Here is a 13,518-nt window from a genome sequence, read left to right on the forward strand (position 1 = left end):
GCAGGTAGTTAAGTTCCAGCACGGTGTCCTCTCAGTCTGGGAGCACAATACAGGAGAAATTTTCTCAGTTTATCTCTCCATTTCTTATTGAGCTTGTGAGCTTCTCTTCTTCACTGCCCATGTTTATGCATGTTCTCCCACCTTTCTCTCTCCCATTCATAGCTGGGAATATCCAGGGCTGAGTAAAAGGTTTGAACTTATTCAAAGCTTATTCAGTGTTTTCACTGGTTCATAGATCTACTGAAAATCTCAGTTTGGGCCACCATAGGATGCTCTAACTAAATAGGAAATCCATTCAGTCTGTGGTGTCTCCCATTTTTTTCTTAGAAAGACTGGTGCTAGCCTCATCTTTCATGATTTTGGAGTACTCCTTGGCAAAATCCACTTCCAGTTGAGAAGTGTTCCTACCTTTTTCATCACTGCTTATCTTCTCCAGGTCAGCAAGAAAGCTGCTGATGTCTGTCATTCCCTCTGTGTAGGCAGATGTTGTACTTCAGTGAGACATCTTTGTCTGGCATGTTCCTGTAGGGTTTGCACAGGATCTTCATGGCTTCACTTCTCTGTTGAACTATTTGAGATGAATGGGATGAGAGTAGAGAGCATACAAAATTATTTTGCTAGGATACTTTATTACTTCTAATATATTCAATGGCATAGTCTGACTACTTTGCACTCTCGTAAAATAATATTTTTTTTAACATCCTACAGAGACCTTTTCTCTGTGATCTGCTAGATTACTGGTGTGGCTGTGAGGCTGACATCCAGGGCAACTGAACAAGCTTGGACCAAGCGGTAGACTTAGAAAGACAGCCAGTCTAGGAGAAATATATTGAATTTACTTGCTGTCACTTATACCATACTGCCCTGTTCGGAGATCTTGAATCAAATGCTTACAGTCCTGTTTAGCCTGGCACTGAAGGAAAACACTGCCAGTGTGTGAGCAGGGTGAATGCAGTGCTTCAGCCAGCAGAGGGCAATGGATGGGGGGAAACGTTTTAAAATCCTTTATTTTCAAAGGCTTCTGTAAGAGTCTTTCTTAACCATATCTTTTTTTGTTTGTGTGCTTGTTTTGTTTTTTAATAGAGTCAGGGAATAAGTCTCTGGGAGACTTCCTAATTAATAAGGTAGTATGTAAGCATGCTAATTAAATCACACAAAGAATGAAAAATAAGCGGTGCAGCTAAGAAAGCATGAGTTCAGACAGGTAAACACATAAACATACAGAAATTATCTTTCATTTGTCTGTTTGTAAATTATTGTTTTTTTCACCTTTCGGGAGTCTCTTGACCCTGTAAATTAGAATTCAAAGGAATTCAGACTTACTTTCTTTGTACTGGTTTTGCCTCCTGTGCACTCCTGCCTTGCTAAGTAGCAAGAAACACAGTCCTTTTTATTTCCCTGAGGAGCAGCAAGTACTGAAGTTCATCTAAATTCCATCTTAGTTAAGCTATTGTGATCTGGAAGGCTCAGCACAGAGCTGTGAATTAGGAGTCTAATATTTTTATCCCATGTCTGTTTTACCGTATGGCCTTCGACAACTTTTGTTCTGTGCTTTACTTCCCTTACTTCAGAGATGAAAATTATTCATTTTCTTTTTAGCCCTTTGAGGTTTTGTTTGCTGACAGTTGTAGAAAGCGCTGAACACAACGTGCAACATGCAATGAATTGATTTCTGGCGTAGCTTGTTGTCAGTGAAATGGAACTTGCATTAGTTAACTTTGTGGATTATCTCCTCTGTTACATGCTGACTGAATCTGCATTGTCATAATGTCTGTTATAATTGTCATCATCCTATGATCCTATGATAATTTTAGTAATCCCATGTAGCAATAATTAATGAAGCTCTGGATAGTTATAATTATCTTACTGTGATAGATAAGTAGTTACTTCAGTAGATAACTGAAATCACCCAAATGAGCAGTAAATACAATTTATATTTATACTTTGAGCTTTTGATTTATAAGTCTTGCCTTTCGCATATCTAGGGCCACAGCCAAAAAAATAAAAATAAAATAAAATATCCAACAAAAAACAGAAATTCAGTATCAGGAAGAAAATAATATAAGAATTGAATACTGTGGGATACACTTCTAAGGGCAGAAAAGTGCTTTGCAGCGGGAATTTGGCTTGATTTTACAAAACCATGATTCAATCAATCTCAATAAATCAATAATCTCAATGTATTTCATTTGTAACTTCAATTCAAATTATATTGTATTATATTGTGTCATCTCACATTCCACTATCAAATTTAGTTAATTACTTTCCTCCCTTATCTCACTGCTGCTGTTTTGCTTTTAGACCCATCTCGGTGTGAGTCCCCCTACCTCATTTAGTCATGGAACCAGGCCAAACCAAGTCAGAACCACTGAAAAGAAGATATTAAGAACATTTAAATTGACACAGTAGGGGTTTTAGAAGAAACGTTTAAGGAGTTAGTTGGTAAAATTCACCTTTCCTGAAAGAAATTGAAGACCATCTCTCTCTTCCCTCTCCCACTGTCCTAAATCACCCCCAAATACTTAGATCTGGACATCATGAGAAAATACTCCAATCTTAACTCTTGCTGAAGGGCTAGTGAGGACTTGAGTGGGTATTGTGCCTGTTTGGATCACTGCAGTCTGACAGCAAAGATGTGATCCAATCTGAAGATCATCCAGAGAGCAGCAAGGAGGATGTTTGCAGAAACATCAGCAGTAATAAATAAACAAACAAAGAAATAAATATTACAAAATCAGAGTTCTGAAGTTGTACGATCTGAAAAGAAAACTGTGTAGAGGTATAATAACAATCATTATATATCATATCTCACATATGTGAAGTGTTGTCACAGGGGAAAGCTATTTGTCATTGCTGCCTGTGTACAGAAATGTTATATAAAGAGCAGCAAAAGAGAAGTAGATTAAGTACTAAAAGATTAATTTCTTTTTATGAAAGGAAATATGGCTCAGCATTGCAGCACATTTAAGAGAGGCGTGATATTTTCACCTGTAACAGATTTTGAAATGCAGACTTGCCAGTAGTGGCTTACTGGTGCTTCTGGTGTAGTTGGGTTGGCATAAAGACTTAAGCAAGACAAGATTTGTGAAGAAATCTATTTTACTAGAACAACTGATATTAGCTGGGAGTTGGACACAAGGTTTCATGCACACCATGCTTCATAGGATCTGAAGAAGCATCTTATCACAAGAACTTATGTGACTTCAAGGCTGTTTTTTTTTTTTTTTCCATCTGTGTTAGTTTAATAAGAGAATGGTCTAACTCTAGCTGATTCTGTTTTATAGCTCTTGAGAACCCTTCAAACTCTTTTCTGCGGCATTCTGTGATCTGTTTAGTATTTCTAAATTAAGCATAGTGCTATATCCTGACAGATTAAGGAGACTTCGAGTCTTCATTTAGATTTGTATGATGGATGAAATAATGTTTGTAGGAGAAGAATCTTTGATACACAGTCAATTGCACTGTTTTCATACAAGAATTATACTGTGGCACTGCAAGAAAATGCTGAGTATGAGTCTCTAAAGAGCTTTTGATGAATCTGCAATGTTCAAAAGCTATTGATTGTTACGATCTCTGAGGAGCTAACTATTAAAGTTATTACAAAATCTATTTTATGAAGTTTCTCAGGCTCATTCTTTGTATTTTTAATGTATTAGCTTATGAATTTATTGTATCCATGTTAAAGAAGGGATTTGTTTCATCTGAAAAAGCCTTTCAAAATTGAAAAAGATAATAAGAGAGAAAAGACACTAAGCAAAATTTAAAAGCACATCTTTTAAAGTATTTCTACATACTGCTTTTGATTACAATAATCATGGTCAAAAATATACCACGCTTAAAGTGCATTGCTCTTAATACAGCAAAAATTGCATTCATTTACTTACTTCAAATCATAGATACCTTTTCCCCAGGCAAACGGTACAGATTCTCTGCAAATGCAGTAAACAAATTATGTCCAGCAAAATAATTTTATTAATTGTTGTTGTCTTGATAGAGTTCATAAGACTCCATGTAGCAGTTCAAATCAAGCAGCACAATAATAGCATAAAAAAAAGATAAACCTTTACAGAGGTAGGTATTTATTGTCATGGAATAGAGCCAATGGATTAAAATAGTCATGAAGAATGTTGCAAGAATAGTCAGTGAAAATAGTACTTGAAGTACAATAAGCTAGTTTATGAAACATCAGATGTTTTCCCTGCTGTGGTCTGTGCAAAACTACTCTTTGTTTATTGAGAATCTCCCTACATGAACATTTTTTTTTTTTTCCACTCTAAAAGAAAACACACAGCTTCTACACCAAACAACATACTCAAATGTTCTGTCCCTTAAACAAGGGACAACATTTCCTTAATTCCAACAAAAAAAAGTTTTCCTGTTAAAACGTTTCCTAAGACATTTCCAGCTTATTGACTTCTCTTTCCAAATTCAGTTTGTATTGCAGTGTGGAAGAATCATCACATGCGAACAGTCACCAACTATTTCATAGTGAATCTATCTCTGGCTGACATTCTGGTCACAATTACTTGTCTTCCAGCAACTTTAGTGGTGGACATCACAGAAACTTGGTTCTTTGGGCAACACCTCTGCAAAGCAATTCCCTACTTACAGGTATTATTTTACTGTGTTTGTATATATGTTGTCCATGTTACACAAAAGAGAGAGAGCTGTAGTATCTCGCTCATGGTGATAATGCAAATCTGTCACAGCTACTGAGGTAGAAACCTCAGGATACCTACAGATCATAAAATCACTGTTCTACTTGTGAATAAATTTGTGCTTTGCAAACGCTGTTAGACTTGGGCAATGCACCTTCTGGATCGTTTGTCTAATACTCTTCACTTTTTTGTGATCTTTTTTAACAATTCAGAAGAGATATGAAACAAAACAAACAAACAAAAAAGCCTGGTAATAGAATTACATACAGAATTATACTCTGTAAGGGGACCTAAAAAGCTACACAAGTATCCAGGACATAGAATCTGAACTTCTGAAGAAGTCTGAAGGGACTCTATGCCTACATATATGTTTAATGACTTGTTTTTCTCTCTTTAAAGGTAGTCATACTGTCCTGGGAGCCAATCATATTGGCTACCTGATCAAGCCTTCTGTCTTACTGCCACTTATTACCAATGGACTGAAGTAGTTATGAGATCATTTGCACCTATATGATTGACAGATACCTTTTCTGAGTAAAACTGCTCAGGTGAACTCACTGGGCATAGTAGAGTGGCAGCATACTTGGCCTTTTTTGTCATTATAAATCAAAAGAATGAAGTATAACTCTTAATGCAGGTGGATGATCATCTCCATGCACCAAGCATGATCTGTATTTTCAGTAGAGACCAGGCTGAAAACACACATTCTCAAGGGCAACAGTTCTCCAGCAAGTATGTCTTCTACTGCATAGGATGAAAACCACAAGACTTTCAAAGCCTCCATTCTAAAGGGAGAAAATCTGAAGAGAAAATGAAATGATCACTGAACAATAAAACCAAAGTGATAGGTTATTTGCTATGTTGAATAGAGGGCTAAAGTAATATTGTCTGCTTTAAGTTCATTGGTTTGTTGTTGTTTGTTTTTTTATTTCATGGGATTCTAGATTTCCATTGTTCCTTTGAAAATTGAAAAGGTAAAGCAGTAGTACAGATATTCAAATATAGCAGAAAGAAAAAGCACATTTTAAAAAGTTGTTCATCAAAGAAATAATGATCTAACTATGTGACCATTTTTTGGAATAAGTTTTTCACATACTTTGCAAATTCTAAGTTGTATAAATTTATTCTTTCAGAATCTGACTGCTACTCCTACTCTGGGTAGAACCCTTATATGTGTATTGTATATAGATGTAAGACACAGAAATAGAGATATAAGGAAAAATGTATTTACTGAGAGGGTGGTCAAGCACTGGTACAGGCTTCTTAGATAATACCATTAATAATATATTTAACTTTTATTTAGTCCTGCAGTGATGAGGCAGATGGACCTAATGATCTTAGGAAGTACTCTCCAACTGAACTTTTCTATTTGATTGTATAGTAGATGAGTATATCTGTTTGAATTTCATAATAAATGACATGACATAAATAAATGTAATAAAACAGAGTCTTTTTCAGAAAATAATTTCCACTTAGTATGTTCAAATAGAAAGCTAGGTATGTTGAAAATTGAAATCATTTTAAAAACTGAATAATTACGTTTACATTTACATAATATTTCCTTTTCTTCAGACAGTTTCAGTCTCTGTGTCTGTACTAACACTTAGCTGCATTGCTTTGGATCGATGGTATGCAATTTGTCACCCTTTGATGTTTAAAAGCACAGCCAAGCGTGCAAGGAACAGCATTATAATTATCTGGATTGTGTCCTGCATCATAATGATTCCTCAGGCTATTGTTATGGAGTGCAGCAGCGTGTTCCCAGGATTAGCCAATAAAACCACCTTATTCACAGTATGTGATGAACACTGGGGAGGTGAGTGTGTCACTGATCATAAAGACCGAATTTTTCCTGTTGTTATGTAACAAAAATATCAGAATGTATTGAAAGGCAGTCAGGTTTCATAAACAATGTTCATAATTATATAATCTTTCCTAGAAAAAAAACTATTGTTTTTTGAAATACTCTGAATTTTAATTTTCTTTTATACTGCTAAGACTAAAAGTAGATTTGAAACCAAGTTTAAATGAATGAGGCAGCCTAATGTCTTGGCCATGTTAATGTTTATCACAGGGTAAAAATATTCCCATTTTTAAAAGCTTATGCTTATATAATTCCCAGTGATTGATGGAAGTTGCAGATTTAGAGAATTCAGTCTTCAGAAATAATTACACAAAAGCAGATCTCCTATTTACCTGATACATTTATTTTGCTAATTGATAATATTTAATTAGGTCTTTATAGATATCTCCTGTGATTTCAATGCAATCTGCATGTCATAGAAGAAGATGACAGAGATGTCATGGATACAAGGTAGCAAGTTAGTCTACAATTTGAGATTTGTCATAGACAAGATAATTCAAATAACTTTAATATTACAATCAGTTACGAATTATTCTATCCAGGAAGTGTTACTGTCTTTTGAGATTAACTTTGAATCTAACTACTTCTGTATCTGAATTCAAATGCAGGAAATTATAAGTATCTGGGAGTATCTTCTTCCATTTTGTCTCAGCTCACATAACAAGTTGTGTAAGACACTCGTTTGAATGGTTAAGATTCAACTCTGGTGGGTCTTGGCATAACTCCAATGCTAATAGAACATATGCATTACATGCTATCACTTTGATCCTGGATATAGTGACCATTAGTAATACCGTTATTCACACACAGGAAAATAAAGCCGAGTTTGCCAAAACACGTGATTGTCTAACAGCCTCAACACATTCCATATAACAATTGTATTCTCCATCAGAGTTGTGTCTGTGGATGATTCCAGTCCTGTGAACAATTGAAATAAAATACAACTTGACCACTTCTACTTAATAACTGTGATAAATAGGTTCAAGCAGCTTGAACTACTGAGGGCGCTTCCATGTACTATTCCAAAAGTTTCTCCCCTGCTAATGGCCTCTGTCTGGCCATTGTGGAATTAATGTGAAGACAATGGCTTTCGCATTCCCTGTTCTTTATCTTCTTCATCCTTGTTAGTCCTCTGGGACAAGGCAATGGGGCAGACATGGCCATTAGCTAGCTGGATGTTATTCCAGACAAAAAGATGTGCAGAAGGTATGTAGGTTAAACTAAGACCCTGTTCAGGTGGGACTATTGTAGTTGGTATTTTATTGGAGTGGTACATTTGTAGTTCTATTGTTCTTTATTCGCCTATGTATTTTGAACCCCAATCTGCAGGTTTTTTTGTGACTATTTTCTTTTACAATAGTCACAAATATGAAATGTACAAATGTGTCCAATCATTCTGGGGTTATTTATCCACGAATTCCTCACCTGAAGGTTAGATTGGAAGTAAAGACTGTCTTAATCAACCTAGGAACTGAAAATGATGGAAAGCACTGTAGTTAATTAATTAGAGAGTCAGGAGAGTATTGCATCAGGGAACACAATCTCAAAATTCCCAGATCTCCATTGGCCTCTTCTTGATTTCCAACAAGAAAATTAGTCTTTCAGACTTGAATTCATAGTAACTGTGGAACTATTTCAAAAAGTGTCTTATTCAGTATTGAACGAGGATAGTTGCAGCCCACAAATACATCTGAGCTGAAGTACCCATTATATAAAAGAAGCTCCCAGGCTCTACTCCAGTGAAGTGTATATATCCAAAGTGAAATCTGTTTATCTTCAGCTCATGCTGTTAGCCTTTACTCAAACATCAGGAGAGATGAAATGGGAACAGTAAAGGCAAGCTCTTGCCTGCAGAACTGAGTTATTTTTTTGCATGGATTCAGGATTGAATAGCGAACACTCCAAAATAATTTTTTTTTAATTGATGTTGAACATAAAATGAAAATAATTTCACATTAGAAATCCATTAAAGTTTTCTGAAATGGCAAAGCCTTTCATTTTACTTAAGATAACAATTCTATTTTTATCCTGATGCCTTTTCAATTAATTCTTCTTCTAGTGATAAAGCACCATTCTTGCTAGTTATTCTTCTAGTGCATTTCTTATGCCCTTTAAAAATAATCCTCTAATCATCTCATAATAACAGCTTACCTTAGCAACTTGAGAAGATGACCTTCCTGTTTATTAAGATACAAGTAGGTTGCTCAAATCATGGTATGTCTTAGTAAATGTAGAGTTAACTATATATTAACCATGAGGATAAAATATAATGCATCTCTTTCTAATCATGCAGAATGGAGTGTCATTAGCCACAAATAATTTTGATACAATTTGAATTGTCTAAAGATAGTTACTTGGGCCATTGCATAGAAGATGTAATTTTTCTACTGAGAATCTGGGTTTGAAATCACAAAGTCTCCCAAATAGATAAACAAAACATGCATAAGAGGACATCTATTAGAAAAGATGAGTGAGCATTGCAGCCAGAAGAATGATTAAAGAGCTAATATTTTCCATGAGAATACTTGCATTTTCCTTGAGTTTTATTTTGCCTTTTTTGACTATAGAGTATCTAAGGTGAAAGAGTAACCAGGAGGAGGCTGAAGGAGAAGGAAATTTGTTCCTAAGAAGTCATACTTGCAAAGAGAGAGTACATGTGCTTGAAACTACAGACACTCAAGAGCAAATTCTACAGGAGAGTAAAATTGTGTGAAGAGGAAGGTGCTTATATTTGAATGCTAACTGCTTCATTTAGAACTGGAAATAATTTGTGTTGTCTAAAATTAAGATACATCTAATTAAATATTTTCAGAGTATCATGTGCACCTTATATCCCAAGGACGTTAAATTGAGAATTGTTAAGACTGAAATTTTAACAGGAGGTGCTTGATGACACTTTCCGAAGTATTTCAGAAGTCTATACTAGTTCTGGGAACTTAGGACCATTGAAACATGAGGTGCTATAGGGGACTAACAGACAGGAGGATGTCTGGAACAGTCCAGGAAAATGTCAGAGATGCCAAAGCAGGAGACAGCACTGTACCCAGACTTAGGTTCAGCTGCTGAAATCTGTACTAGTCTGGTGAGTGTCTGGAAGGTCTGAACCATACTGTGACACTTGGGCTCCTAAATGGAGAACAAATAGTAGCCATTCTGACTAATAAAAAGATTTCAAACATGTGGTTGGACAGATGCCAGCAACTGCAAATGGTGTAATAGTTCAATCTAAAACAAGATGCAATTCCTTTTTAATTGCTTCTGGCATTCCTGAATATAAAATTCATTGCCAATTCTAGTCTGAGGGTTTTTCATTTTGAGTACTGTCTAATAACAATATTTTATTTGGGAATGCAGAAGGATCCAACTCACTTAAGGAGCCAGCATTGGCCACAGTTCTGTAATAGTCTGTAATTGCTATGCGCTGAATTTGATGATAAAGTGCCAAAATAAAAGAAACATATATTAAAATGAGCTCATAATGTGTCCAAGCCAGCTAAACACATTCTCTTAGAGCTGTTCGTGAAAAGAGTGTTAGCCAAAGTGCACTAGCCAACCCCTTTGCATATGATGTGGAGATAATCCTTTCCAAATACTATATGATTGAATGGAGACAAAAGGAAGACTTTGTGTTCCATTTCCTCCTGGATTACTCATGAAATAGTACAAAAACATACTGTCTTAATTCTGGAAAATAACATAACTGGAAATTGCATTGTTACGTGAAGGTTTGTACATCCTGTATTGCTACCTGGAGTGTAGAAAAGAACAAACAGACCCTGAATTTTGATCAATGCTGTAAGTTATATAAGAGCACTGTGCAGCTATTGAACAGGCACAACTCTGTTGAGTAGTGTTAGAAGCTACTTGAGTTAGATATGACCTGGAACAGCGTGTGAGTGATACTAAAAACACAAACGAACTATGTTATTATGTCCAAAATAAATGCAAGGAGTGAGAATGTTTGAACTATATTAAGTGGTTTAAAAATGCAGAAGTTAAAGCAAAATGTAAGGAATGTTTTAATGCAGCAGGAAGCCAGATTACTGTGAATACTGAAATCATGCTTGGCATTGTGATGGATTGATACCGCAAGAATAATATAGCTGCTTTGAAATGTTATTTTAGTATTTAACTAGTTGTAAGTACTCTGACACAGGAACATAGTTTGAAAGCAACTGTGTTGTGTAATATAATTTTCTCTACTATGTGCAGGTACTTTCTAACATTTTTACTTATTGAGCTTTATTCCAAAAGTGTACTTTTTAAGCTGTTTTACTTCTGCATATTGGTAAATTCAAAAATGCATAGGCATCTTCCTAAGATTAGCAAATATGGGAATGTTCCATGGATGCTCTAAAAAATTACTATTTTTCCCTACTCTGTGGGAAGTTGATATGGGTACCAATTTAGTTGTACATTTATGACTGACAGGAATATTTTGTTTGCTAGCCATAATAAAACCTTTTGAGTCTGGGTTGTTTTCAGTTTATATGAACACGTATATTCACATATAAAATCCTGGCAAAATCTGGAAGATGTAGTTTCAAATTTATGCCTACTTACTTAACTAAAGTCTGGCACTGCAAAGCAGATCTAAGAAGGAAACTTCAGAATAAAGTCTGAAGTTTGTTTAGTAACCCCTGCAACAAAGAAAACTGTAGGATACTGGTCATTTATTTGGTGGAGTAATCATGCTACATAGGAATGCCAGTCCCACTTCAATTCTTGTCCCTGTGACTATTTGTTTTCTTTTTGTCCCATTCTCTTTTTTCAACAAAACTGTAGTGTGGTGGTGTGAGAATCATTAATTTCTTATTAAAATGATGATCACTCTGGCAAAGAATTATCTTTGCCCTGTCCTACAGCCCATTAAGTCAGTTGCGGATGGCAAAAACAGCCTTTCTGCATTAGAGTAAGAGGATCAGTGGTTCCAATCAGACAGCTGATGTATTGCCAGGTCCCACAGACTGATTGATGCTCTCATTCAAGGAGCCTGCAACTCGCTTGATAAATGAACAGCACCCCAAACACGCCCTTCCTCCTCCTTTCTGCTGTGACTGTCGAACAGCTTTAAAGCTTTTTGTTGGCTTGAGAAGCTAAACAGAGTCATGCTTCTTAGAGAAAAGTTCTACAAAGAGCTTTGCTGTGTGAGGAGGAGGGACAGCTTGCCTTTGATGTTATGCAGCTGGCACTTTCCAGGTGGCTAAACTTCAAAGGCAAGTCTTAGGATTTTCCTCCAACCTGGTTCATCAGTTCTTTGTAGATAGCTAGGCTCATTTAATGTTTCACTTTACTTGGAATGGTAAATTGGAAGCCATAAACTCCAGATGTCCTTTTAAATATGTACTGTCCTTCCACCTGAATGGGGCCTGGCTGCCTGCAGAGCACTGAGGAGGCGGGTGGCACCTCCTGAATAGCAGGATTGTGCTTTCAGCTCTGACCTCCTGTGATCCCAGTAAGTCACGTGCCTTCAGGTTCTCCTTAATCTCTCTGCTTATGGAGCATGGATGTTAATATTTCCCTGTCTGATTGGTCCGTGGTGAGGTTGCTTTTTCTGAAATACAAAAACAATTTCACAATTTTGAGATCATCCGAAAATATACAAACTCAAGTTGCTGCTAATTATCAATCAATCAATAAAATAATTTTTAAGAAGACCCCAATGGCCTGCCTCCCACAGGGATATTCACAAGAGCTCGCAGTTGCAGCTGTTCAGGTGAAAGTTAGTAAGATCTTTTGCTACAGAGTCTTAAAACAAGTCAGGAGCTAAACACTTCTCATCTGACCTGTTTGAACACATATCCATCAATGCTGTGAGATATCAATGGCAATATTTCTACTGCATTCACTAGCAGTGAATACAAGCAAGATTTTGCTCATTGGTATGGTATATAGTTCCAATTACATAGCAATTTTCTATTTCCATGATATATATTTCTGAAGTTACAACTACAGTCAACAGTTTCAGTGAGAGATCTCATAATTTTGAAACACTGGGAAATTTCAGAAATTAATATAATCACTCATTTTTTTCTTCTAGTTCAAAATGTAGCACATTAATTATCATGCAATTTAACTGCTCATACAGTGCAAAGTTTTGCAACATACTGTCACTCTTCTGAATGGTCACTTCTGATTCTAAAGCTAAAGACAACTTGTTAAAAGTGTCAAAGATGAGGCAGCTTAAAATGAGTTAGTTACTGTTTAGAGAATGTTCACTGTTTTAATACAAGCAAAACTTAAGAATCATGGAGAGAATGTAAAGAATCATGTCATACGAAGGCAATGGGTATGGAAGCAATTGAAAAATAAATCCTGATAATAAGATTACTGGATGCATCTTCCATCAGTATGTATTGTGTCTGAAATACACATGAATATCTGTATGAATAATGGCACTAAGTGATTTTGACTTGTATTTAAATACACTTTTCTTTTCTTTAACTGTCTTTCCAGCTGAGGTTTACCCCAAAATGTATCACACGTGCTTTTTCCTGGTGACATACATGGCACCACTGTGTCTTATGGTGTTGGCCTACTTGCAAATATTTCGAAAGCTGTGGTGTCGCCAGGTAAGTCACTTGCATTAATTCTCTTTGCTTGCTTTTATGACTGTGACTGATTCTCACATGAACCCTTTTTCTATATATGTTCCATGTTGTTATATAGGATCTGATTTACATGGATTTTTACATTATCACCAGGTCCAGCAACACTGCTAGGTTACAGATACCTTGGATAAAAAATGAGAATTAAAAAATGAAGGCAGGGCAGTCAGGCTGAATGTAAAACTCTTCTTGTTTGTGTCTGTGAAGGGCTTCTGTGAGGGACAGAAAGAGAGGAAAAGTCAATAGAAAGACTTAGAGGGTAGAAAGATCTCATATGTTATATTTAAATACTGAGTATTCAGTGAGAGTAGTCAGTTCCTCATTTTGTTAATAGTTTGTACAGTTGCTTTTGTATTTTTCATTCTGTAAAGTCTCAGTTTCTGAGCAG

General features: G+C 35.9%; 1 protein-coding gene across 1 annotated transcript in view; it reads left to right on the forward strand.

The window, feature by feature from the left end:
• The window catches only part of HCRTR2 (hypocretin receptor 2), a 32,290-nt gene that overhangs the window by 8,471 nt on the left and 10,301 nt on the right, over positions 1 to 13,518 (forward strand). The window contains exons 2-4 of the mRNA XM_052677077.1: positions 4,433 to 4,611; positions 6,231 to 6,474; positions 12,979 to 13,094. Of these exons, the coding sequence (XP_052533037.1) occupies positions 4,433 to 4,611; positions 6,231 to 6,474; positions 12,979 to 13,094 (539 nt within the window). The remainder of the gene's footprint in view (positions 1 to 4,432; positions 4,612 to 6,230; positions 6,475 to 12,978; positions 13,095 to 13,518) is intronic.

This window comes from Tympanuchus pallidicinctus, unplaced genomic scaffold (genome assembly GCF_026119805.1).
Source record: "Tympanuchus pallidicinctus isolate F22 unplaced genomic scaffold, pur_lepc_1.0 scaffold1, whole genome shotgun sequence".
Lineage (NCBI taxonomy): Eukaryota > Metazoa > Chordata > Aves > Galliformes > Phasianidae > Tympanuchus > Tympanuchus pallidicinctus.